This window comes from Dioscorea cayenensis, chromosome 11 (genome assembly GCF_009730915.1).
Source record: "Dioscorea cayenensis subsp. rotundata cultivar TDr96_F1 chromosome 11, TDr96_F1_v2_PseudoChromosome.rev07_lg8_w22 25.fasta, whole genome shotgun sequence".
NCBI classification, from domain to species: domain Eukaryota; kingdom Viridiplantae; phylum Streptophyta; class Magnoliopsida; order Dioscoreales; family Dioscoreaceae; genus Dioscorea; species Dioscorea cayenensis.
Genome location: NC_052481.1, coordinates 4127316 through 4153375, shown reverse-complemented (window position 1 = coordinate 4153375; position 26060 = coordinate 4127316). Strand labels below are relative to the sequence as shown.

At 32.7% G+C, this 26060-nt stretch overlaps 2 protein-coding genes across 5 annotated transcripts; one reads left to right on the top strand and one right to left on the bottom strand.

Moving 5' to 3' along the window:
- The first annotated feature begins 8274 nt into the window (after positions 1–8274).
- LOC120271959 (telomere repeat-binding factor 1-like) lies at positions 8275–14415 on the top strand. Of its 4 annotated transcripts, none has more exons than XM_039278651.1 (8): positions 8275–8378; positions 9331–9526; positions 9990–10207; positions 10290–10374; positions 11122–11208; positions 12691–13023; positions 13513–13677; positions 14184–14415. In XM_039278651.1, the coding sequence occupies exons 2-7, from the start codon at positions 9377–9379 to the stop codon at positions 13525–13527; spliced, it is 888 nt and encodes a 295-aa protein (XP_039134585.1). In that variant the 5' UTR covers positions 8275–8378; positions 9331–9376; the 3' UTR covers positions 13528–13677; positions 14184–14415. The 4 variants fall into 4 exon arrangements, with proteins under 4 accessions (XP_039134585.1, XP_039134582.1, XP_039134583.1 ...); XM_039278648.1 differs by having other exon boundaries at positions 13510–13677; XM_039278649.1 differs by lacking the exon at positions 14184–14415 and adding an exon at positions 13764–14126 and having other exon boundaries at positions 13510–13677.
- A 1193-nt stretch (positions 14416–15608) lies between these two features.
- Positions 15609–18678, bottom strand: LOC120271958 (WEB family protein At5g16730, chloroplastic-like). Its single transcript, XM_039278647.1, has 3 exons — positions 18470–18678; positions 17917–18112; positions 15609–17823 (listed from the first exon to the last, which is right to left on the bottom strand). The coding sequence occupies exons 1-3, from the start codon at positions 18487–18489 to the stop codon at positions 15880–15882; spliced, it is 2160 nt and encodes a 719-aa protein (XP_039134581.1). The 5' UTR covers positions 18490–18678; the 3' UTR covers positions 15609–15879.
- Positions 18679–26060: the final 7382 nt, after the last annotated feature.

Here is a 26060-nt window from a genome sequence, read left to right as displayed (position 1 = left end):
AATCCCAGTGTTTCTTTTCTTTTACACCAGCTATCAAACTATTAGATGGGACCCACAATTTCTTACCTCATTAATGAAACTAGATGGGACATGAATAAGATTAGACTTGTTTTAGGTGAATGTCTTAATTCTCCTATGCTTGACATAGGAAGCATTGTTGCAGTTAATGAGAATCACTTGGTATGGTTCCCTCCATCAAATAGCAACAAACTTACTTCAACCATATACACATTTTGAACAAAAGGAACATTGATTCCTTTACTTGGCTTAGGTGGAACACATATGGAAATTATTGGTGCCCTCTAAAGCTAAATTCTTTATTTGGGTGATTCTATAATATGGTAAAAACTTTCAAATGCTTACATGACCTTAACCTTGGGCAGCAAACCTTATGTATTTTCTATGGATTAGAGTGGGAAAGAGTGATGAACATTTGAGACTCTTTTGGTAATTTGCTGAGAAAGTAATTTCATGCAAAGTTTTTGCATAAAAAGATTTTGCATGCAATTACTTTTCCTACAAAATAACATTACAATGTTTTATGTATTCAATGAAAATTATAATTGAATTGCATGCAAACTTAATTCTCCCATTTGGTATGAATGCATTTTCTATGTAAAATTATATTTAATCTCAATTTTTCCTTAAGTTATTATAGTTACCAAGGTAATCAAACTAGCATGAGCAAAAATTCAAATCGAATTACTCAGATGGGGAAGAAGCAACAACTTTTTGCCAAAGTGGGGAATAAAATGTGCATTAGGGTTTTGCAAAGGAAAAAAAAATAAACAAGGAAGAATTTTAATTTGATAAGAGGGTAGTATAGGAATTTAACATATATCAAACTTTTTCCACCCAAGGCCGCAATCACTACACACCATCCCCCCTATGAATCACTTTCCCTGGTCAAAGGGAAAGTGATTGAAGAAGACCATTTAATTTTAAGGAACCAAATGATGAAAATGATTCACCCCATTTACTTAGCAGGGAAAGTTATTACTTTCACTTGTATCAAACTGGCCCTTGTTTCATTCTTGCCCCAAATCTAGCTAGTCTAGAATTTAGTTAGTGAGTTAATTGGCAGTTCTATCAGAATTAGAAAATAAGGTGTCTTTAAGTGGATGGCTTAAGTGTCACACCCCGAACCCGGCTCGCCGGACCCGGTGCGCAGACAAACGGCCGCAGATCCACAGGGCGTGAACCAAGTAGACCTGCAAGGCGTCAGAATCTGATTTAGGACAAATAAAACTATAACAAACCAACTTGGTTACAGGATTACAAACTCTACAGAGTATACAATGCAAAGATACAAGAAGTCCAGAAATACAAAATACGGGAGCATAGTGATAGACAATGACAGGAACTACAATTTTACAACAGGACAAGCAACATCTACAGGCAGTCTTTCAAGATCCACCCCGGTCTACCACTCCTGATCTGAAAAGGATTTAAAGCAAATCCATGAGCTCACTAGCACAATAAGTAATCCAGAAATTATTTTAAAACAACAGGGTTTATAAATCTCGAATTCAGATATTAAGAATAATTCAAAGTTTAAACATAGTTTAAACAAATACAAAATAGATAATTCAACAGAGGTATAGTTCTCAAGTAATACCGCTATTTAAGAATACTAGATTCAAAGTTGTAAATAAAAAATATAGAAAATTTTCTAAATATGAGCATAAGTCTCCAAACCATAGTTAGACTAAATCAGAAATTACAAAAGTGACTTTTCAAGTATACCGGATTTTCAGAATAGCACAAGTCTCCGAAATCACAATTTAACAAAATACAGAGTATAATATTCTAATAAAAGAATATTTCCAAGTAAGTCGCTCACCAAAATTTTGAAAACCAGGAATGCGAATATGAAATTTGTACAAAAGTCAATAGCACCAAATAGTATTATCAAAACCAAAGGATAAAACATAGATAACAAAATCGAGAGTATGTCTCCAAATTCACTGTAAGTGCCAAAGGTCATTTGTTTATCTTCGGTGACAGACCCGAGCCCAAAATAACAGAAATCATTTATTTATCCTCGGTGACCCGAGACTAAATACCAGGTGGCCGTTGATTATTTCACCGAACGGACACGGTGCGAAACTGCAGTCTCATTTTCCCAAAATTACTTGTCGACAAGGTCAGGGTTTAACCCCCCACTGACAGGGTTGCATATCGCACATTTAGAGACCAAAACATTCAGATACAAAATATTTACAGAGTACAAGTTCAGAAATTTCTAAAATTCCTCAAGTTCATATATATTCAAAAATACTAATAAATATCAAAATCTCACTTTAAGGAAAATAAATCGATAACCATAAATGAAATATAAAAATTTAAGTACATAAAGTATTTAAAATTATTCAAAACACCAGCTCCTTCAAAACTAAATTAAATGATTAAATAAATAAATAAATAATGGAATTAACTAAGTCAATCCAAATGATAGCAGAATCATTAACCCATTCCTACAAACAAACGAATTTATAAATGTTGAAGCAATCATTTGACTGTAATCGTACACTTAGTATAAATAATAAATTAGTAACCAAGTTAAAATGAATAGCAATCCTTTAATTAGCATTACACCAATGTAGATTTACCAAGTCAACAACTAAACAAAAATAATTAATTAAAGAAAATGCCTCAAAATACATATTCCAATTAAATAATATCAATATTAACAAAAATAATAGATATTCAAAATAAAATAACAAAATACTAGATAATTATTTTACTGAATAAAATAATTTCTCAAATATTGAAAATACGGAATTATCGGTGGATTACTTACCTGGTATTGGCCTAAGTGCAAAATGAGATCCAAGACCACTCCCTAAAACGATCCTCAAACCCAATGATTTACCAAAGTTAAAACAAAATCACTCTAATCACAAGTTTAAACACCAACCAAGTATTACTTTTTACATTCTCTAGAGAGAAAAACCAAAATAAATAAATAAATAACTAAATAAACTAAATGAAATAAGTGTCTTGTATGTATTCCAGCAGGAACTCACACAAGAAATTAAATACATCTCAAAGGTTTAACCAATTAACATGATTAAAATTAAAGTGATCCAATGTTTAACCTCCAATCATTTGACATTTGCCTTGAACTAATATTTTAACTTGATGAGAACATCTCCACCATCCAATTCTAAACACATTCCACTACAAAACTTCCCTCATTCTCTTACAATGCCTTGACTAATAAATATATAAAAAAAAATGCAAACCATTAACACAAAAACATTTCTGCAGATTCACAACCAAGTTCTAGGCTTTAGACATATTAACACAATAATGCTATCAACTTTACAAAACCACTCCACCAACAACAAAAGTTGTAGAACCAAACTAAGAGAGAAAAAAAAACATATCTATTTATACAACCAATACATATATAAAATACATGAATATATATATATATATATATATATATATATATATATATATATATATATATATGTATACATGGAAACATACACAATATGCATGGCTTTTAGCATGCTGGTTCTACCCTCAAATAAAGTCCAAGAATCTCCACCATGCTTGGGTGAGCAAGAAACAAGCAACTTAGTACTCATTAAACTAATGCCAAGGCCAAACCTTTCTCAAAACAAGGATGGTTAAGCACAAGCCCTTGAGCTAACACTAAGCTCCAAGGATTTCAACAACAATTATGAGCTATGAACTAAGAGAACAACAAGCCTGAACAACTCCGAATTTAGCCATCAACATGCCAAGGTTTCTAAATAAAAAAAGAGCTAACATGCTATTCAACAAAACATGGCAAGCTAATCAAAGGATAGAGAAAATGTCATGGTTTTAATTACCAAAAACAACACTACTAAAAGAATTTAACCAAGAATGGCTAGGGGCTTACTATGATGGCCGGAAAAAGAGAGTGTTGAAAAGATAGCCCAGCTGAAAACCAAGCTTCAAAAACCTTCCAACTAGCAACCTCCCTTACAAGACAAAGGAATGAAGAAGAAGCACAAGAGAAGAGGAAAAACAATAAAGTTAAAAGGCTGAAATATCAAAGGCATAGATGTGATGGAACCCATGAATTCCTCCGGGAATTCCTCATCACCACTTGATTTGAGAGCAACCTGACAAAAGGGAAGAGAATAAAGGGGAAAAACAATGCTTTGATTATTCTAATCAAGCTTTGGGCGGGGGTCCACATTAAGAGTAATGTCCTTTATGATCCTAAACTAACAACCTTTGTGATCACAGCTACTATTTGGTACATCTCGAAAGTAAGTTATATTTTGGTCTTCGAAGACACATATCCAAATTTTACTTGGATAGCTAGAAAGACCTTTGAACATGTGATTGAGTATAAAAATGTTGCTAAGCCCCAAATAAGGAAGTTTACGTGAAACTCTAGAACCTCAACACTCCTAGGGATGTTGATGTTCTCAAATGCCTCTAAAGGCCTAAGGAATTATGGGGGCTCCAATTTCGTTATCTCATATTCTAATGACATAATTTTACTTGTAGGTTGTTGCGAAATTCAAATAAACTCAAACTTAATTGTTGAAGTTGTGCACTGGTAATAGTGCCAACTCAAGCCCAGAAGAGGGACTTGAACATTAATCGTGCCTTTATTGACTGTGTTGAGCTATTTCAAGCAATAATTTATAAAGAATCTTCCTCTAATTGGTAATTGATACAAGAAATGACAACCATTCATAGTTTAATTTTAAAGGCTAGGAATGTGCACTTCAACTTAATACCAAGACATAAGAATATGCTCCTTGATTGATTGGCAACTTATACAAGACTATCCCCCAAATTTAATCCTTTTTCACATAGGAATGGACTTATATGGCTTATCAAGGAAATCGAAGCATATTAACATAGTGTGGTTGTTTTAGTTTATAGTTTGTTTTTTAGGGGTTGTTTGGTTCGCAATAATAATATATTACAACGGTAATGAGATTAACATAGTAATAAGGTAATAAATGCTATATGCCCAGGAATGTCTTCATAATTTGTGATAACCATGTTTGATTGCTAACGATAATTACTTTAGTAATGTTTCAAATTTTCCAAAATACCCTTATAACTGTAATTTCAAGTAAATCTAAATTTAAATTAAAATAAAATTTTGGTTAAAAATTTATAATACCACAAATTAATTTTTGCATATTTTCCTAAAATGCCCTTGTATTTAAAATTTTGAGAATATTTAAAGTTAAAATAAAATAAACAATTGTAAATAAAAAATAATTAATTATAACACAAAAAATTATTATTATTTTAAAATTAAGAATATTCTCAAAATAACATTATCCAAAATTAATTTTTTAATGTTAAAATTATTTTTTTTATAAAAAGGATATATATGTCCAAAAAAAATTCATATTACCATTTCTTGGTAATTCAACATAGCCACCTATTTTGATGATAATGAGATTACCAAGTTCCTTGATAATATACCATCAGCATTATCACTACCATTAATCCAAACATGATAATTTATTCAGATTGCCACATAACAGGCAATAATGTAAAAATATTACCGATAACCACATGTCTTTTTAGAATGTCATGTCCTAGCTTTAACTACTCCTTAAAAATAAAAATTTTAAAAATTAAAAACCATGAGTATCCACATTTGTGGCCTTGATATGTTCAAGGTCTTGCTCCTTTGTAATATCAATCTAGCTCATATTCTCTATTCTTTATATGCTACCAAAATTCTCATTTTCTCTATTATCAATATGGTACCATAGCTCTTATTCTCTTTGTTCTTGATAAACCAATCAAATTGCAACCATAACAAAAACATGTCAAAAGTCTCCTTATCCTAAGCATCCCAAACAAAGATGAAACATACTGATAAGTGTTCATTTATACATGTTATCATTTATTAATTTGGAGCACTTAGCTTGTTCTCAAGCCTTTATTTTAGCATTTTGGTGTATATTTTGTTTCTTTTTGTTTGTAGGCCATGTTTGATCATCATGATAAAAAAGGAACAGAACTGATGTAAAATAAGCATAAAAGCACCCCAAGTTGTGAAATCAACAACTTCCAGACAGAAAATGAAGAAATCTATCAAGAAAGGGGTGTAAGAAAATTCTGCACAGGGTGTACCATTTCTCACGGGGTGTGTGGATTTCAACCCAACGAATGATTTGTGGACTATAGCTGGCATAGGCTGTGCCGTTTCGCACAAGCTATGTGGATTTCAACCTCTTATATAATTTCTAGGCTGGAGATGGCACAAGCGGTGTTGATTCGCATAAGCTATGCCGGAACTCAATTATAATGACTATTTAAACCCTAAACTCGATTCTAAGAGGGACTTTCTGGAGGGTTACAGCCGCCACCTTCACTATTAAAGCTGAGAGGAACAACCTTTCGAAGGTTTTGGTGGATTTTGGCAAGGAGAAGCTCAAAGATCTTAGAGGAGTTGTTAGAGAAGAGATCCAAGGTGATGAATCTTAATTTTTCCATCAAGCTTGGAGGGTTCTATATTTCATTGAGTTTGAGGGAGTGTTTGCAATGATTTATTTCTTTGTTTTAGCACTCTTGATTTGTTATTTGTTCATGCTTAATATGAGCGACTAAGCTTCCTTTGGGTTTTCGGATTGAGGAACCCTAGAATGAACCTTGTATGTGAACCTTGATATTTTGGTTTTAATAGAGGTTTGATTATTATATTTTGTCTATGTATGTTTAATGCCTGGATTCTAATAGTGATATCTTGAATTCATGTTTGATTTTCATGCTTAAGATTGAGAAATCCTCTTGATTAGATCCTCCTAGACAAAAGGGGATTGAAGGTGTATCAAGAGATTGAGCATCTTCCTCCTTTGGTCATAGGGTTGCTCATGGGTTAGAAGTCACTCACCTTTCAGCAAGTAGACATGTGATTCCTTGTTCTTAATACTTTCATGTTAGATTAGGGTTAGAGAGAGTGCTCACTTAAGTCTTCTATAAATTAGATGCTAATAACTTTAAGAGAAGTATTGGTGTGCTTTATAGAATTTCCACGGCTCAATTAACCTCGATTTAGATTTAAAGTTAAGGTTTAGTACTTGAGAATTCCTAGGGGGAATCAATTCCAGGGTCCCTCTCTATATATTGAGTACCTCCAACCCTTACTCTTCTAGTTCATTGACTTTATTTTTTGAATTTGCTATTTAGAATCTTAATCCAAAACCCTTTATACGCATAGACTAAATAATAGGAAATTAGTTGTGCAACCTGTACACAGATCATGCCACATACCTTTCAAGTGTCAAAAGAATAATTAAAAACCACATCTTGAGACCCAAGAGAGACGATTGAATGGAGCATTGAGCAAAAGAATTTTTTTCCCATATAACCCTTAAAAAGTTTCAATTTTTATTTTTATTTTTATTTTTTAAGATAACTTCATATATCAAGTTTTTGAACTGATTCATATTAAATCAAAAAATTATAATTATAATTAAAATTATATTTTTCTGATTAGTGATGAGATTTTTTATTAATATTAATTATTAAATTTATTTATTTTTATTAATTAGATCTTTGAAAATAAATTGGCTTGGCAATGGTTAAATTTTAATCAATTTTGTAAAATATTCAACATTATTTTAAGATATATACCATTCTAAACTCTTGAAATTATATGTGTATATGTATATACTTTGTAAAAATTCTTAAAAATTGAGATTCTTGGTCAAAGTGAGTCAGCACACAATATCATTCATCTAAATAATTTACACATATATTTCGTAAAAAAAAATTCAGGTGAAAATAATTTTTTAATAATTGCTTAAATTATTTGGTGTGTGTGTATTACATAAAAGAATCTCAATTATCCTCCACATTTACATTACAAGAGTACTAGTGCCATTTCATAATTTTACAATGGTATATATATATATATATATATATATATATATATATATAAATCTAAAGATAATGAAATTATAGATAAATGTATCTAGGTGAAAAAAAAAAAACCCCTAATACAATAAAAAATTAATTAATTTTTTTAGTATAAAACAACTAAATTAAATTCAAAATAATCATAAGATAGAAAACATTGGAATGATGAGCATTTTAGGGATTAAAAATAAAAATTAAAAAGAAATAGTTTTTTACGGACAATCCCAAACAGAGTTAAAAATTTATAGAGTTCCGGATCCTTTTCCATACCGGGTCGGACTCTTTTCCGCACCCGTTAAGCACTAACGGGTTGGGTACAACAGTAGCAGGTTAACGGATCTTGAATCCCCACCACCCGATCTCTTTCTCTTTATAATCAACTCTCCAACGCCTTTTTTTCCAAAACCCTAACCCTAATCTCCCCAAATTCAAGAATTTCAACAATCCTCTCCTGATCATGCTCTGAACAAGTAAATTTAAATGTTTTTCTGTTCATCTTGTCATCATTTTCATGTTTGATTTGTATTCATTTTTTTTTTTTTGTTGCAAATTATGTCTATTTATTGTATACCTTTTTGTTATTATCCAATCCATGATTTAATTGTATGTTATGTTTTGTTTTAATTGAGAAATACTCAATTTATTTTGATAAATTTCTTATTTTCTGGGGTTTTTGAATTATATTTTGATATGTGTGTGTGTGATTTATCGTGCAAGATTCACTCTTGATTGATTCAGTGTATGCCTTCTTTTTTCTTTAATTTTTTATGTTGTATTTTTTATTTCAAATCTTGATTTAGGTATGCGTTTCTTTGTGGATACACGGAAATCTTTGATATCTTTTCAAAAACCCTAACCCTAATGTCCCCAAATTCGCCAGAATTCGCCATTCCTCTCTGTAAAATGCTTTGATCAAGTAAAATCAAAAGTTTTTTATATTTTTATATTATCAACATTATCATATCTGATTTCTGACTCTTTAGCAAATTATCTCTAATTATTGTATATATATTTGCTAGTATCTGTTTCATGATTCAGATTTAAATCATGCTAATTTTTAATTAACAAGCACCTAATTTTTGTCAATAATTTTGTCTTTCTGAATTTTTTTAATTGTTTGTTGGTCTATATTGCTTCTTGATTGTTTTATTCTATCGCTTTGTTTTGGTTTTTTTATATATTTGATTTTATAACTTTAGGTATGTGAGTCTTCTCGGTTCATGGAAATGTTTGACATCTTTGCTATTTATCTGAGGTTTCTCTTGGATTGCTTCATGTATTATCAGGCTACACTTAAGAATATGAGGTCTTTGCAGAACTGTAACTTTGACAATTTTAAAAAAACAACAATTCCAGCTCTCTAATATAGCTTTTTTGTTTGTGTTTTTGCTTTTAGATGTAAGTTCTCTTTCATTTTGGTAGGTAATCGTTTTCCTGCCTCTTATACTGGGTTCTTGGAGTGTGGGATATGGGTGCTCCCAAGCAAAAATGGACATCAGAGGAAGAGTCTGCACTTAAAGCTGGTGTGGTCAAGCATGGGGCTGGCAAATGGCGCACAATATTGAAAGACCCGGAATTTAGCGGCATCTTGTGTTTGCGATCGAATGTTGACCTCAAGGTATGTGCTCACGTAGCTTGATTCATAAAAAGTTAAAATGCTTATTTGTAATTGTGCTTTGATATTCTTTATATGAAACAGGTACTAATGGTGTGTTGAGATTGAATGGAAATAGAGGGAGGGAAAAGAAAACAAGGGCAAATTTTTTTAGTGTGTTTGGTTAAATGATCTGAAGTATGAAATAAAATGCATAAGCAAATGGAATAAAATGTAACATTGAATTTTTCCTTTGTTTTCTTCCACCATTTTCTGTTATCTTCCTTTCCTCGCTTCTATTTTCCATCAATCCCAATATAATTGTAATCTATCACACACAGAAACAACATGTTATGATTCCTGATCGTTGATCCGCAAACCTCCTAATGTATGACAGGCAGTGCATTTTAGAGTTCACATTCTCAAATGTGAATATATTGATCTAGAAAAGCTCTTCTGTGACTCTCTTGTGTTATGGCATTTGTAGGACAAGTGGAGAAACATGAGTGTTGTTGCAAATGGATGGGGATCCCGAGAGAAAGCTAGGATTGCCTTCAAAAAGAGTCAACATGCTCTTAAGCATGATGACAATTCAATGGACCATGCTACAGGAGAAGAGGATTTTGATGATGAAGTCGAAGCCAAGCCTCTTCCAAACTCCCCAGAAAGGTTGCAGATCAGAGGTTCTCAGAAATTATCCTTAAAGTGAGTGTTTTATTTTTAAAATCTTGTGACTTTCTCCAATTTCCAGCTTGATGGGTTAAACTGCTTTTTGTCTTGTGTATAGGCTCGAAAGTCTCATATTTGAAGCTATAACTACTTTAAAGGAGCCTACAGGATCTAACAAGAAAGCTATTGCCCAATATATTGAGGTCTGTAGTGCCAGTGTTTTCCATAGACATGTCTAAATTAGTAAGTTTGTCAAAGGGATTTTATTCTTCTTGTTTGTCTGTACTATGGACCTGGAGTAACTGTAATGTTTCAGGGTTTGTATATTTGGTTCTTAATCACTTTAGCCAGTTTGAAAGTTAGTCTCTAATATTTTGGATCATGGTTGTGGATGTTTGCTGATGACAGGAGTCAGTAATCATGGTTATGGATTTTCTCTTCTTTTCATCCTTTGCTTCATTGCAATTTAGGTTTTGGGATACACTTGCATGATAGGTTTGGCATTTAAAAGGGAAAATTATGGAAGAATTTGAAGATGTAAAACAGACATTAAGGAGATAATAACTTGGATGAAATCTAGAAGCACGGCAATCACTGTGTTATATTTAGTGGATTTTTAGTCCCTCGAGTTACAGCTTGGACTATAAAAAGGTTTGTGATAAGAAGTTTAAGAACTTGATCACTTTTTAGCAGATGATTCTAGTGATGTAACTTGAGTATAGAAAACTGGTTCGCCTCACTGACGCCAGCACACATGTGGTAACAATGCTTGTTCTCATTTTGCACTGATTTACGAGGTTTGACATTCATATAAAGTTTGTTTGTGCTGAGTTGGATTTTATTTACTGCCTTGGTGTGTTTATTCAATATGGCCTTCTTATTCGCATTTCTATTGTTTAAATCTCTCTGGATTATATTGCTTTCAATGATCGCATTTTGGGTTTTTGTAGGATCAACACTACCCCCCTCCCCCAGATTTGAAAAGGAGACTGTCTACAAAACTTAAGGCTTTGACTGCATGTAGAAAGCTAATTAAGGTAAGCACTTTGCATCATCCGGTGACGTGCGAATTTTGTAGTTTTTAGTTTTTACGGTCTATCTTGATTAAATTGTATAACTTGCAGATATTATGTGCTAAAACTTTGCAAAATCCTGTGAAAAAGTAATACCTGAGGATAGATGATTAAACGTAATGGTTTGGTTTAGTAATCATTTTTTTTTTCTTTTTTGTTAAAAAGGTTTGAATGCATTTGGGTTGTCATATTTCATTTTATTGTTTATTTTATTTTTATATTTTCAAAATATTGGTTTTTTTTTTGTTAAAAAGGTTTGGATGCTCTTATGTAGTGTTTGATATACACATGGCAGCTGACATGGACTAGCCATGGTGGCTGATTTTGCTTTGTTAAATGTGGATTTTATTTTTTAGTTTTTAAAGTGTTTGTTATTTTTAAAGAATTTTAATATATATATATATATATATATATATTCTGCTGTAGACTAAAAACTAACATGTTATTTGAAAATCCAAAAGTGGAAGGGACAGTAAGAGAAGTGATAGGAGGGAGAATGAAAGGAAAATAAGGGGAAAGGAAAAAAATATTGAATTTTTGTCTATTGAATAAGTGAGGAAAAGGAGGGTTGTTTGATAAAAATCTTATTTTGGTTTAAGATAGAAATATATATATATATATATGATTTATCAATTATACCTTTATTTTATACCTTAAAAAGGTAAATTTATTTTTTTTTTTTTTATCTTATATTATCTTAGGTTGATAAAGTGGCTAGGTTTTGTTGGTTCACCGAAATAAAAGATAAAGTTAAGCATATCCTAACCTATCCTCTTTATATTATCCACCAAACGGTCTTAAAAACTATTTTTAAAAAAGTTTTTTGAAAAAAAATACTTTTAAAAATAATTTTTTAATATATATGTAATTTAAAAAAAAACCACCTGGCATAATGAATTAAAATGACCCATTCACATCAGTTGCTACATGGATATTACATGCAAAAAAAAATCCTTATATTAACTATGCGTTAAGTCAATGAACATTATATCATGTATGTGGGGGTCCTATTGAACAGTTTGAAACTATAGGGCAAAATATAAAACTACACTTAAACCTTCCAAAAACAAAAAAAAATTAGATAGTGAAGTTTATAATTTTTAGAATTATGATGACCACATAAACCTTCATCTTCTTCGCCTTGTTCTCCTTTGGGAAACAGGAACAAATTTAATTAGGTGCCATTTAAATGAATGGCATGTTGTACTTATTCCAGGCTGATCATTGTAACTGATAAGTAATCCCTGAACAATTTTTGGTGGTATGGAATACATGTTTGGTATTGATCATTTGCAATAGTAAAAGATTTGATGTTTTAGCACAAGACTGAGCTTTGCGCGGTTATCCATTCTGTTTAGGAAAAATGAAATCGGTTTCCCTTTCTCATGTCTTTCTTTTTTTTTTTCATTATGCATTTTTTACAAAACCAATTACATTTCTTGACAGGTTAAGCGCAAATACAGGATAGCACCTGGTCCGGCCTTATTTGAAAGGAGGAACTCTGAGGGTAGAGTGAGAGGGCCTGTGATAGCTGAGAAGGATGATTTCAAACCTCTATTGAAATCTCAAATTGATGCTGAATTAGCAAGAATGAGAACTATGACAGCAGAAGAGGCCGCCGCTGCTGCTGCTCAAGCAGTTGCTGAAGCTGAGGCCGCCATGGCAGAAGCCGAGGAAGCAGCAAAGGAGGCAGAGGCTGCAGAAGCTGATGCACAAGAAGCACAAGCATTTGCTGAGGCAGCAATGCGCACTCTGAAGAACAGAAATGCATCGAGGCTGGTAGGTGTGCTTGCTAAGTGTGTTCATCTAATCTTTGTGGAATTTTGTTTGTTATGCATTTGGTCCATTATAAAAGTAGAGGCTCATTAATTACTTTTCCAAAAATTATAACCTCTTCCAGGTCATTTAACTTTTAAGACATGTAAAGATTTCTTGTTTACAGACTGTTGGATATCTGTACTGCTGCTTGATTTGCTTAAAAGTTCTGCCCTTTTTTAAAAGCTCTTCAACATTTGTTCGGGTTCTTTTATCATATTTGATGTTCATATCTTTTATGAGATTTTGCTCTTCCAGATGTTAACTTCTGCAAATGTGTCCTTTCATGATTTGGAGCAAAATTCTCACCACCATTTTTGCTTTTGTTATTATTATTATTATTATTATTATTTTATATTCAGACCATTTACCATCTCAAAGCTTGGATAGTTTCTTTTCCCCTTGTATAACTTCTGGACCTAATCATGTCCATTTGCAAATATTGTGCAGCAGTCCCTTCGTGTTTGACGAGCTCCTTCACCGTTCAGATTTTGCATTCAGACTTCCAGTAAAGTGCTGTTTTTGCAAGATATTGTAGATATCACTTGGTTGTTGTATAGATGTTGTGATGCATGACCAGTCAACTGATGTTCTTTGCCTGACTTGTTTACTGCTCAGGTACCATTCTCTCCTTTTGTATTGTACAGAGTATACATACATTTATACAGTTCTATATCATTCTGATGCCATGCCAGAACTTTTAGGCGGTTGTGTCGATTGTACTGCTACTCACCAGGTTGAGGCAAGGAATGTTCCCTAGTCTGTATGATCTACAGAAAACAAAACAATTGATAATAAGACATGTTCTGACGTTTTTCTGTATTGTAATGCAAAGACCAGAAGAAAATTCTTTTGACTTTTGTATAACTAATCTCTGTTTTATTTTTCTTTTCTTTATCTTGATCCAATTTAAATTGAAATGGAGAATTCATTTGATTACTCCAGAAGTAAATAGAATAGCCTGTTTTGACTTAAATGTTTATCATCTTGGATTGATCTGTGTGCCATGAAATCAAAATTCGGAACGTTGTCGGTGAAATTACTAGTCTGTAATTACTATATATATATATATATATTAAGCTCTTCAAGAGGTTAATGAAAGTGTTTGTTGTTGTTTTATTCAGGTGGGGTACTCAAATCAGTTTGATGCTGTGACAAATGAGAACACTCAGTTTGTATGTATCGTGTTTGTACTGTTCTCTTAGTTACAATATATCATCTACAAGTCTAATGAGTAGAGGAATCAGAATTGTGCTGGAACTTGCAGCAATATGAATTAGATACAATTTTTGAAATTACTGTGAATTTTATTCATTGTAATAATTCTTGGAGAAGTATTAATGCACTTCATAAATCTGAGCCTTTTGTTTGTCAATTTTTTAACTCAAATTCTTCAGGGCCAGTGTGAAAGATTTCTTTTTGGGGGGTTTTTTTCTTATTTTGAAAAAAGTTTGTTTGGAAAATAATTACTTGTAGGCTTAATTTATTTTAAATGGAACTTTATGAATAATTTTATTATTTGGAATTTATTATTTCAAATCATTCTAGATTTTACAAAACAATATATTGTAGATCAAGCCACATGACTGTCAAATCTGGTTATTTAATTAAATTAAATTTAATTAATTAATTAATTTTTTTTTTACCAAGATGAGCTGCTAAGCCGCTAAAAAAGTCAGGACCGTGCATAAATTTTGGCAAAACAAGTGGGGCAAGATCCGTACTCACATGGGTGCTGGAACTATATGTATATAACCATGATTTACATTCTTAAAAATGTGTCACCATCTATAATTCGAACTTTTACTATTTGTGAAAGGTTCAAATGGGGATCCGGTTATTAATAGACTATTTGGTCAATATTTTTTTAATTAATTAGAATTATAAAAACATTCCATGAAAAGTAACTCGTGTCATGACTTAAAAAACATCAGTTTGATGTTTTCTTATCAACAACATAATCTTGGTGGGTAAAGTGAGTACTTCAGATGGAGGAGTAGCATTATTTTATTTTTTTTTTTTAAATGAACATGGACAAGTCATGTGTCAAAAGCAAGTTGTATGAGAAGTGAAAAAAACAGTAGTTGTTGGTCATTTTTACTTATTTTTTTTTCAAACATGTTATTTTTTTTAAAATAATGATTTTTACTTTTGATTATTTATTTATTTTTATTCTATTTTATTTTATTTTTCAAAGGTTCTTGTATCTTAGCGAAAATGACAAACACAATAAAGAAAATAATAATACAAATCATTATGAAAATTGGAATTAGTGTATGTGTGGTAAAAAAACACAGAGAGAGAGAGAGAGAGAGAGAGAGAGAGAGAGCAAAAACAAATTAAAAGGAATAGTTTATGTTAGGAAGAGAATTTCAAAGTAAATGTTAGTGAAAATTTTATTTATATAAATAAAGCATGCTAGCTAAAAAATAGAACAAAAGGGATAAATACAAACACAAGATACAATTAAATATGACATTTTATTTTATACATTTAAAAATGGTGAACAAAACATACAAATCCTTCACATTCTTGTGCTCATTTGATATCCTAAATATTTCATGAACCAAACCCCCTGCTTTTTCTTATATATCCAAAAATTTCATTCAGGTTGCTAAGAAAATTAAGAGCAAGATATAATCTGATCTTAAATTACATTTCCTTTAACTTGCAAAATCTAAGCAAATACTTCACAGAATAATCACAAGAAAAAAAAACATACAAATGAATATATATATATATATATATATATATATATATATATAACAATGCTGCAGAACAAACAGGAACAAGTGAAACTATGCCAAGCATCATCAAGCATTACTTTGTATTATTATTCTTCTTCTTCAACAGGCCTCCAAATTTTCCCAGCAATGCCTTCTTCTTCTTCTTCAGCTCAACCTGTTTGTTTGGTGACACTGAACCATTCTCCGTATTCTCCGCCGATGAGCCATTCGTCTGGTCGAAGCTGCTACCGTCCATCTTATAGTCTAACTCATCATCAATTGACTCCGCTTCGATTTCTGATGACAAGTCTATAACTTTCTCCATAATATCCTCTTCCTCCCCATTGCCATTGTCTAGAACTGTATTCTTGACAGTATTGTTTGTTTCAGCATTTGGCAGCAACGCGGAAAGCTCTCTGATTTTAAGATGAGCGGTGGCTTCACGGAGCCGGAGTTCATCGTTATCTTTTGCGATACTCTGCAGCTGGTTCTCTTTGTCTAGTAACCTTTCCTTTAGTGCCAAACTCTCAGCTTTCAAATCCTCAATGACTTCATTAGCAATCATTGCATTGTATTCAGTTTGTCTTAACTTATCCAGCATCTGAGCTCCATCCTCTTTCGCTTCCTGAGCTTCATACTCTACTCCTTTGAGTGAACCCACCGTCTTTGCCATCTCTGCTTTCAATGTGTTGATCTCTTCTTCAGAATTCTTCATGATACAAACAAGGTCGAGCTGTTTGGCATCAAATTCGGACTTTGAGTTCTTCACTTCCATCTCGTACCTGTCAATGGCTTTCTTCAGGCAAACAATTTCGTATTTAGCTTCGTCAAGCATGAGCTGGTAGCTCTCCTTAGTATTCTCCAGTGCAGACTCCAGTTCAACAACCCGGGCATGAGCATTTTCAGCTTCGGTTTGCTTCATCAGAAGCCTTTCTTGCATATCTCTGCCTTCTGTAGATGCTTCATGCAATGCAGAAGCTAGAGAGTCCAACGTCTTCTTGTACTTCTCTACCTCTTCTCGAAGCTTGTCCCTTTCTTCCAAGACATCTCTCGTGCTCGAATTAGCAATTTTCTGATTGTCTAGTGCCTGCTTTTTCTCCTCCTCAACCACTTGAAACTCTGCTTTCAGCACCTGAATAGTGTGCTGCATCTCTACCGCTTCTCGTCGCGCCTCATCAAGAAGAAGATCAGAGTCCTTGAGGTCGGCTTTATGCCTCGCCAACTCTGTCTCCAACAACTCTACTCTTCCTTGCAGCGCAACAATCTCCGACAAAGCTTCTTGCAATGAAGCATTGGCCTCCTCAACTTGTCGTGTCAACAACGCCTGAGACTCCAAGGAAGATTGTTCAGATTGGCAAGTCTCCTCAACTCTAACTTGTAAAACCTCTGCCTTCTTCTTCCATTCATTAGCCAAATCACTTGCATCGAACTCAGCTCTTTTTGCATCGGCGACCTTAATTTGGAGCTCTTCAATCAGTGCTTCCATGTCTGTTACTTTGCGTTCGAACACCTTGGCTCTCTCAAGTCCTTGTTTCAAAGAAACAACTTCAGAGTCTAATTCCTTCACCATCTTCGCAGTTTCTTCATTGACACTCTCTAGTTTCGAATCAAGCAAGGCTTTCAAGCGGTCAACCTCCTCCGCATTAGCTTCGGCAATCTTATCAGCATCATCAGCTTGGCTAAGTGCAGCATTCTTCGCCTTCAAGGCCATTGCTAGTTCATCCCTCACTTTCTTCAGCTCAATCTCCAATGCCTCTTCTTTCTTCGCGGCTTCAATGCTAGCTTGTTCAAGCTCAACAGAGCGGGACTTCTCAATCTCTAGCCTCTCCTCGGCCTTCTTCCGAGAAGATAAAGCATCAGTGAATTTCTCATTTGCCTCTTCCGCGAGCTTCTTCGCAATCTTCAATCCCTCAATTGCCTGAGCTCTGTCATTCTCTACCAAATCCAATTGCTCATTGACTTTCTTTAGCTCTTTTTGAGCCACATCAAGTTGTTCCTGGACCTCCGAAGCCGATACTTTGGATGATCGCAAAGGTTTCTATAATCCAAACAACAACAAACAAACAGATACATTATCAGTGTTTACACATAAATTCAACAGCAATTGAGTTGCAGAAATCACTTCACTTACTTCAGGTGTTGTTACACTAGTTTTCGGGGCTCGACGTTCTCTGGCCGGCTTCGAGTCGACAGAATTTCTTCTTTGAAGTGTTGAAGGTGGATTAGGGTCTGTTTTAGTTGATCCTGTCCTGGTAACTTTGCTAACTCTAGATGTTGCAGTTGCAGCAGGCATGGCCTTATTGCTTGAAATTTCAGACAATCCAGATCTGAAGTTACAACAACCCCAAATCTTAGAAACAAACAAAAAAAATCATACAAACCAGATCTCAAATTCACAAACAAATTGCAAATTCCCAGCAAATGTTCAAAGCAAACAACAAGTACTTCATCATTGCATAAATCTCATAAACAACAAATTAACAGGAGGACATGTAAAGAAAGTATGTAAAACTCTAGAAAAACAACAAAAACACATTCAAGAAACAAAGAAGAAGTAAGAATGAAAAAGGAAAAAAAAAAACCTCAGACTAATTTAAAAAGAGCAAAGTAGACATCTTTTGGGAGCAAGTTATGAACATAATTAGAATAAAGAAAGAAGAAAGTCAGTTATGAAGAACACTTACTTTGATTTGGATGCAAGCATTGTGGCCTAATAAGAAGAACAAAAACAACAATGAAGAAGAAGGAGGAGACAAAAGTTGGAAAATGGAAAAAGTGGAGAGGTAGAGAAGAGGAAGAGTAGGACAAGTGGAACAATAGAAGGTTTTTATGTGAGTGGTTGTGGCAAAGGCTGTGAAGAGGAAACCCCCAACATCCCCCATGACCTCCTCATAAGCAGGGGTTGTGCTTCTTTTTTTTTTTTCTAATTATTATTTTTTAATTATATATATATATATATTGTTAAAGTTAACTGTTTAATGCTGCTTTGTCTCTCTCAAGACATGAAGAGAGGAGGGTGAAAGCAAGGAAAGTAGAAAGAAAAAATGAAAAAGGGAGGGAATAACACTACTTTCATGTGATTGATTTGTGGAAAGCAAGGGACTGAGTTAATATGAGGAAGTTCATTTTTGCAAATTTTTTTCAATATTTTTTTTTATTTTAAAAAATAAAAATTAAGAAATTAAAATATTAATAATGGTAGGGTAGGGGACCCACAATCTTGTTAGAAGTGAGTGGAACTTAGGCTGGCAAGCAGCCATGTACTTATTATTATTAGTATTTATTTATTACACTTAAATTTTAAATTTTAAAGGGGGCAGAGAGACCTTGTTTTTATTTGCTAAAGAAATTTTAAATTTTTAATATACTTTGATCTGAAGAGTGATTTTTTTTTTTTGGTTAAAATAGTCTGCAACTTTCTTACATTTTAATTTATTAAAAAAAGTTAGTAATTTTAAGAGCACATTGTACCAGATGGAGAGTCATCATATAGTTAGTAAATTATGCAGTTAGTACAATAAATAAATAATAATAATAATAATAATAATGGTAGTTTTAAAAAATATTTATTAAAAAATCAGTGTAAAATCTTCAACATGATTTCTAGAAATAAATGAATTTGGACAACTATTATCATAGAATATATTATTTTATTTTCCTAGTAATAAAATGGTTGCATCAGTGACGTGGTTAGTGAATTAAACTTATTTGAGAAGATGTGGTAACAATTTGGTGGGAAAGCAATGGGTTAAAAGAAAAGGTTGAATTAATTGAAAAAAAAAGCCGGTGATATTAATAGTGAGGAAAGGGACAAGATACCAACAATTTATTTGAGAAGATGACTTTTTATTTATTTATTTATTTTTCTCAAATGATTTTTTTTTTTGTTGGCTAAGGCCACTCGTTTGTCGGCGCTTAATATCTATTTATTGAGCATGCTTGGAATAACTATTATAATTAATTTCCTCATTTTCCATTGAAAGAAAAAGAAAAAAAAAAGTAATAAATAATTAATGTGAGTAATCTTAGAGTACCCAAATTAGGTCTTATTATTCATTCAATAGGCAATAGTCAATAGACATGCACAACAAATAAATAAATAAACATCAATCCATACAACAAATAAAGCACCAAACACATCATTAATAAATGAGTTTGGCGTCGGTGGTCATTAGATGGGGTGTCAACTTCTCTAGTGGTAGACAAGCCTAGTTTTAACAAGTTCAAGCAATTTATCATGATCCAAAGAGAAAAAAAAAAATTTCAACTTAACTCGTAATCGAGCATAAAACACGGTTAAGAAAAACCTTTTTTTTTTTATAAAACTCTCAATATCTCATCCAGGACCGCTTTGGAACCCATCTATCTTAAAAAACTTAGCAGATAAAAACAAAATAATAATAATAATAATAATAAATACTTTGAAACCCATCCCTTTTAGGAAACTTGACAGATAAAAACAAAATAATAATAATAATAATAATAATAAATACTTCGTTGTTATTTTTTTGTCTATCACAAATCTATTTCTTTATTATCTCGTTATTTTTCTAACTTTAATAAGTATAAATTACCCTTAACGTTCTATTCAACTTTCTCTTTGAAATTAAACAGGAGAAAAATTCAACTTTCTCTTTGAAATTAAATAGGAAAGAAATGTGAAGATATAAATTAGAGATAATTTAAAAAAAAAATAATTTTTTATAAAATTTTATAAAATAACTAAATTTCTTGATACGTAAAATCCAGTTAACAACGACAGCTAAAAAAATGGAGAAAGTAATTAATAACAAATAATGTATTTTGAGATCACCAGCGTTGACAATCCCATGAAGCATATGCCAAGATCGTCAAGAATGATGATGACCAGGTACATCTAAATTGTATAAATAAAAACCTGTTAGAAATAATTTAAGTTCCAAATAAATAAATAAAAGATCTGGTAGAAAGTAATTTAGAAGAAATGCCAGAAGATGAGAGACATGCAAACAGCAGAGGCCCAGTAGCACATGCATGTAATCAGAGTGAACTTCAAAGCTTATCATTGAAAGAGTGACTACCTGCCAGATAATAATACAGCATATTCATCAATAGGGATGGACATGGGCCGGGCGACCCATGGGCTGGCCCGAACCCAACCCAAAAAATACAGGGCCTGGGTTTAGAAAGTTGGCCCAAAAACTGGGTTAGGCTCAAATGTTTTGGCCCGATTAAATTTCGGGCTGGGTTTGGGTCAGATGAATTTTGACCCGACCCGACCCGGCCCGACCCGAATAAATAAATAATATATATCATATATTATTTATAATATATATAATTATATATATATATATATATATATATAATAGTAATAGAACTGAAAAAGAGTAAATATTTATAATACTTGTGTTGTATTTAAATGTTTGAAAAAAATTTTTAGGGGTTAGTAATAAGTAGTTTTATTTAGCTTATTTCAATTATTTCATAAAAAAATTATTTATTTTTTGGGTCGGGTTGGCAGTGCCCGCACTAATGACAATCAAATCGGGTCCGGGTTTGGATCAAAACACTTTGGGCTGAATACTACCGACCCAAATACCCGAATATATGGGTTGCATATTTGAGTCTAGCCCAGCCCAAACCCGACCCAGCCCGGCCCATGTCCACCCCTATTCATCAAGACCCATATCTCAATATGTTAAAAAAAAGAGGGCCGTGTCCAGCTTCTAGCTTTCAATGATACTACTGTAACATCTTCTTAAGGATGGGACCCACATCCATTCTGGAAGGGGGTTTTTCAATGTCATGCAAATACTTTTTTTCTATCAAGCCAGCCAAAATGCTGACTAGCTCCAAATGGGTTCCTGAGAACAAGCTGGCAGAGATTGGACAAATATTACCTGAAAATTACTTTTATATATATATATATATATATATCTTCCAATTATTGCAGACACAGTTTTAACTGTATATATCCATATATGTATAATATTGCAAAAAGAAATCATCTTGGAAGCAGGCTACTGTTTTTATCAATCCTGATATGGTGCATAGAGACATGAAATATAAGAATTTGCAGATTCATTCAAATGTCTGTTGCAAGATGTGAAGGAACAAACAACAAAATCTTATGACAATTAAGAAGACACAGCCGTTTAGACTTCAAAGTCACCATAGATCAGCACCAGTTGTCAGAAAGCACACTAAGGAATTGATGATGATATCTCAGGCATTTAAAATGGTAAGATAAATAACAGCCAAGAAGAAGAAGATGAAGATCACATTCCAACTACAAGGACATCAACCTTCATTGAGCATTATAAAACTAGTAAAACTCCTTTTTAAAAGATAGGAAATGAAATGCATCCAAAACAAATTATGTCATGCCAAGAGAAGCTGTCATCATACCATACAAGGCTCCTCATACCAAACGCATATTCCTCATAAGTCATAAATAAGTGTGTATAATTCAAATCAAAGTTAGTAAGTGAAAACATATTCCCTAGCTCGCCAATCTCAAAAGCAACCTATGCATGACAAAACTCTTATTATTTTCCAAGAAGAACCCTTTTTTTAGAATTTTTGTCTGTAGTTGATTCCATATAATATATTTCATGCAGTTGGGCAAAGAAAATGATTGACAAGTTTCATGTCAACATATCTGTATCTCATTTCAAAGTAAAGATAATGCACTCAACCAATCACATAAGCTTGTAAAGCGTTCAAAACAATTGCCTGTAAAACTTGAACAGCATATCAAATAAAATCTCATGAGTACCTGATTTAGATAAAAACCATCACACAAAGCCAAAAAGAACACATCAAGATGCAATTCTGTAGAGTAAAGAGATACTATCTTCACAAGTTTAAGAAATAAAGAAAACTGAAAAAAGAAAATTATACAGGTATCTACAATGTGAAGTTTACACTAATCTTCAAATGGTATTGCATGAATGATGATGAATAATTACTTCCCTAACCTCTCAAGGGCAAATCAACTTTGTCCTATCAAGGTTGATCAGCTACAGACCACAATTCAAAATGCGCACTCCCCAGAGAAGTTAAAAAGAAAAAAAGAAAGAATAATTTGAGAACGCACGTTCCGCACCTACATGGCCTATTGCCAACAACGGCACAATGATAAATGCAATGGACTTGCGCAAAGTAAAAAGCCCATAAACTCAAAAGAGAAGTATGAACCAATTGATTAGTGCAGAAGTTGATAGATCATATCACAAACCACAAAATCCAAGGTTGTGAAGCAGAGCTTCAAATGACATTAGTAAAAAGTACATATTCTGAGTGTTTTACTATGATGAAGACAAGATTCTGAGTTTTAGCTGCAACATCCTCTTGAGAGATGAAACCATCATACATCCTGATTTAAAATAATTAGACCACAAATATTTCCTGAATCTCAGGAATAATCTTGATAAGAGACCAGGTTCATCGTGAAATTTCCGGTTAACAACATGATCCATTGAATAACAATAATTGCAGCTTGTAGGAAGCTCATATGTACAAACATAGTGATAGTCAGTCCGCAAGAAGGTAGGATCCTGTTGTGTGGCTATGGGGACTTAATGGACCTGAAAAAAAAAATAATTTGATGTCCTGGGGATACCTAAAGTGCATTTTCTATTCACTTCTAAAACGTGGTTTTAATATAGTTAAGTCAAAATTTCAAAGTGCCCAAGAACTTTTTAGATTTGTGAGGAAAGTTGGCAGATGGAATTTTTTAAGTAATTCATCAAACATAATGTTCCTTGTATCACCAAACATCACAAAAACCAAAGTACAATTGGAGATGCCCAAACTCCAAAACATATTGAGAATTTAGTATTCTAAAGACATCTGAAAGAAGCATAATACATATTGTACTTGAGAAGCATGTCGATGCTATTCATAATATGCAATATATATAAGTCAGTTCTGACAGGTAAAAGCAACATACAAGTTACCTGACTTGGAGTTGAGGTAAATTAATGGAGTATACATTCACAAAAACAATTTATAAGGAAGAAATAACAGAGTCTAAATAGAAAAATGACTTGCATATCTACTATGAGTTTCCAAGCTAATCATTCATGCCAATTTCGATGAATGGAAGAAAAAAAAGAATGATTAGATTTGGATTAAATAACATACAAATAAAAGAGAAAAACAACCAATGGAAGAGAAGAAATAAAAGGATATCGCAATCATTTAATCCAATTATTCATATTGCACAATAAGAGGATTTCAATTAAATCAATTCCACATACATAAAACTTCAAAGAGAACACATAAAGCATTGTAGTAATGTCACTGTTACAGTGTTCTCTTGCCCTAACATATAGCCAAAAAAAAAAATTACGCAGCACCCTCACATAAAATATTATTGATGCATATAGTTTCTCCATGTTTCCAAAAAAAAAAAGTCAACCATGATGTTAGCTATTCAATTATCATAAATTGAATTGGTTTTTGCAGCTAGAAAATTTAAACTAAAACTTCACACGGACAGAACTCAGAAAAGAATCAAACACAGTAAAACTTTCACCTAAGAAATTATAATCTTGTATGTCTTTCTAAAATCGATCCATAATTTAACTGTTTAACCTATAATCAGAAAACATATATGAATGCATAACCTATAAAACAAAACTCTTTCTTAATCCCATCAAAAGTGCCGTCTGTCCACAAGACAAACTTAGCACTTTCATATGTATATATCAGGGAAGTGAAGAGGCAATCATATAATATTGCTTATCTTAACATTGCCGACATAATTTACCCATCTTCACAACCACTAAAAATGTATAATCGACTACTGAGTCCCTCATTTTTCTCTACCAACATGTTGCTTTTAACACCAAGCATTTATTCTAGGTTTTATTTGGCAATTCCTTTTGTGTGATATTTAATGAACAACAATGTGCTTAAACTTTTGAAGGTAAAAATACAGGTTTTGTTATTCTAATATAGGGTTGTCAATGGCCATGCTAGTCAAGCCACCACAAAAAACCTAGTGATTACACCTTGTTTTTTCAGATATCAGGTAGGACCAGGCCAAGTATTTTAGAAAATAAAAAAATACACCGAGTCTTTAGGCCGTGACCCACCGAAACCACGAGCTATTAGTTGTAACTCAAACAGTTTAGGAACACAGACTATTTTCAGCATTATACAGACCAATTAGAAGGACAACCACCATTCCAAACCTAAAACATTTGGAAAGGGATAAATCTAAATAAAACTATGAGTAAAAAACCGATAATACTGTTAACGATTCCATTATTTTCTCTATTCATTCACTTTAAAGTCTAAACATATTAAAACCCCAAACCCAAAGGGCCAAACCTCCTTGATCTAACAAAAATATGCAGACACTCATGAATATAACAAAGATCTTGAGAAAATGAATGTCAAATGAGAGAAAAGCATCTTTGAAGTTATATTAGCACTTCTCCCCATTCAGGAGGTATTACAGTTTAACCAAGGATACTGATGGCAAGCTTAATTGTCACTTTTCTTCCCCCTATTAACATGGCTAGTGAGGTCCAATCGCAAATCTGTTTAAAGTTTCACATCAACCCGCTATGTTATCAACTATAATTTATAAAGCCTTGTCTATAACTTTCAAGAAAGCAAAGCTCTCTACTTACCTGATCAGTCCTCTGCTAAATAACACGACTTTTTCCTTTTACAAAGAAGCAACAAAAACAAATCAGCCGATTCAGCCCAACAGATTTTTATTTATTCCAAGCAACCACGAAAATCAAAATTCTTCTGAAAACCAAATCTGTAAGTATTTGAGGACCAGTAGTGCTAAAATGCACATAAGGAAAAGTCGCACTTGCTTTCAAATAAAGTTCATCCACCCACTATACTTGTTCATTAAATTCTTCACAAATAACATCAATAACACAGATACCACACATACTCAAACATATTAACAAATCATCACTGAAGCATGGTGTTTGCCCAAGCATATGGTCCCAGCAAAAAGTTATGGTATAAAGAATGAGCACAAGACTTTATTAATAAATCAACATCACAAAAGTGCCACAAATCACAATCCATAATTTTGGAAATATGCTAACCAATTGAGCAAAAACTCAACTCTCCAATCATATTGTATAATGTGACAAAGGAATGGTTCAAATTACCCACACAATCAATCTTCTTCACTGCCAATATCCATGGAGTTTACAAAAAAGTGGCATAAGTTAAATGCACCTTTAAGTGAGTACAATTAATCATGCACACAAAAGACAAAAAGATCCATATGCCAAAAGCTGTGTAACAGTCAAC

What these genes read in the sequence shown, in the direction of transcription:
- LOC120271959 (XM_039278648.1), top strand. Translation starts at nt 9,377, where the DNA reads ATGGGTGCTCCCAAGCAAAAATGGACATCAGAGGAAGAGTCTGCACTT. An exon ending in CTATTGCCCAATATATTGAG is followed by an intron (nt 10,375 to 11,121) that starts GTCTGTAGTGCC and finishes GGGTTTTTGTAG; the next exon opens with GATCAACACTACCCCCCTCC. An exon ending in CATGTAGAAAGCTAATTAAG is followed by an intron (nt 11,209 to 12,690) that starts GTAAGCACTTTG and finishes ATTTCTTGACAG; the next exon opens with GTTAAGCGCAAATACAGGAT.
- LOC120271958 (XM_039278647.1), bottom strand. Translation starts at nt 18,489, where the DNA reads ATGCTTGCATCCAAATCAAA. An exon ending in ATGCTTGCATCCAAATCAAA is followed by an intron (nt 18,113 to 18,469) that starts GTAAGTGTTCTT and finishes TTGTAACTTCAG; the next exon opens with ATCTGGATTGTCTGAAATTT. An exon ending in CTAGTGTAACAACACCTGAA is followed by an intron (nt 17,824 to 17,916) that starts GTAAGTGAAGTG and finishes TTTGGATTATAG; the next exon opens with AAACCTTTGCGATCATCCAA.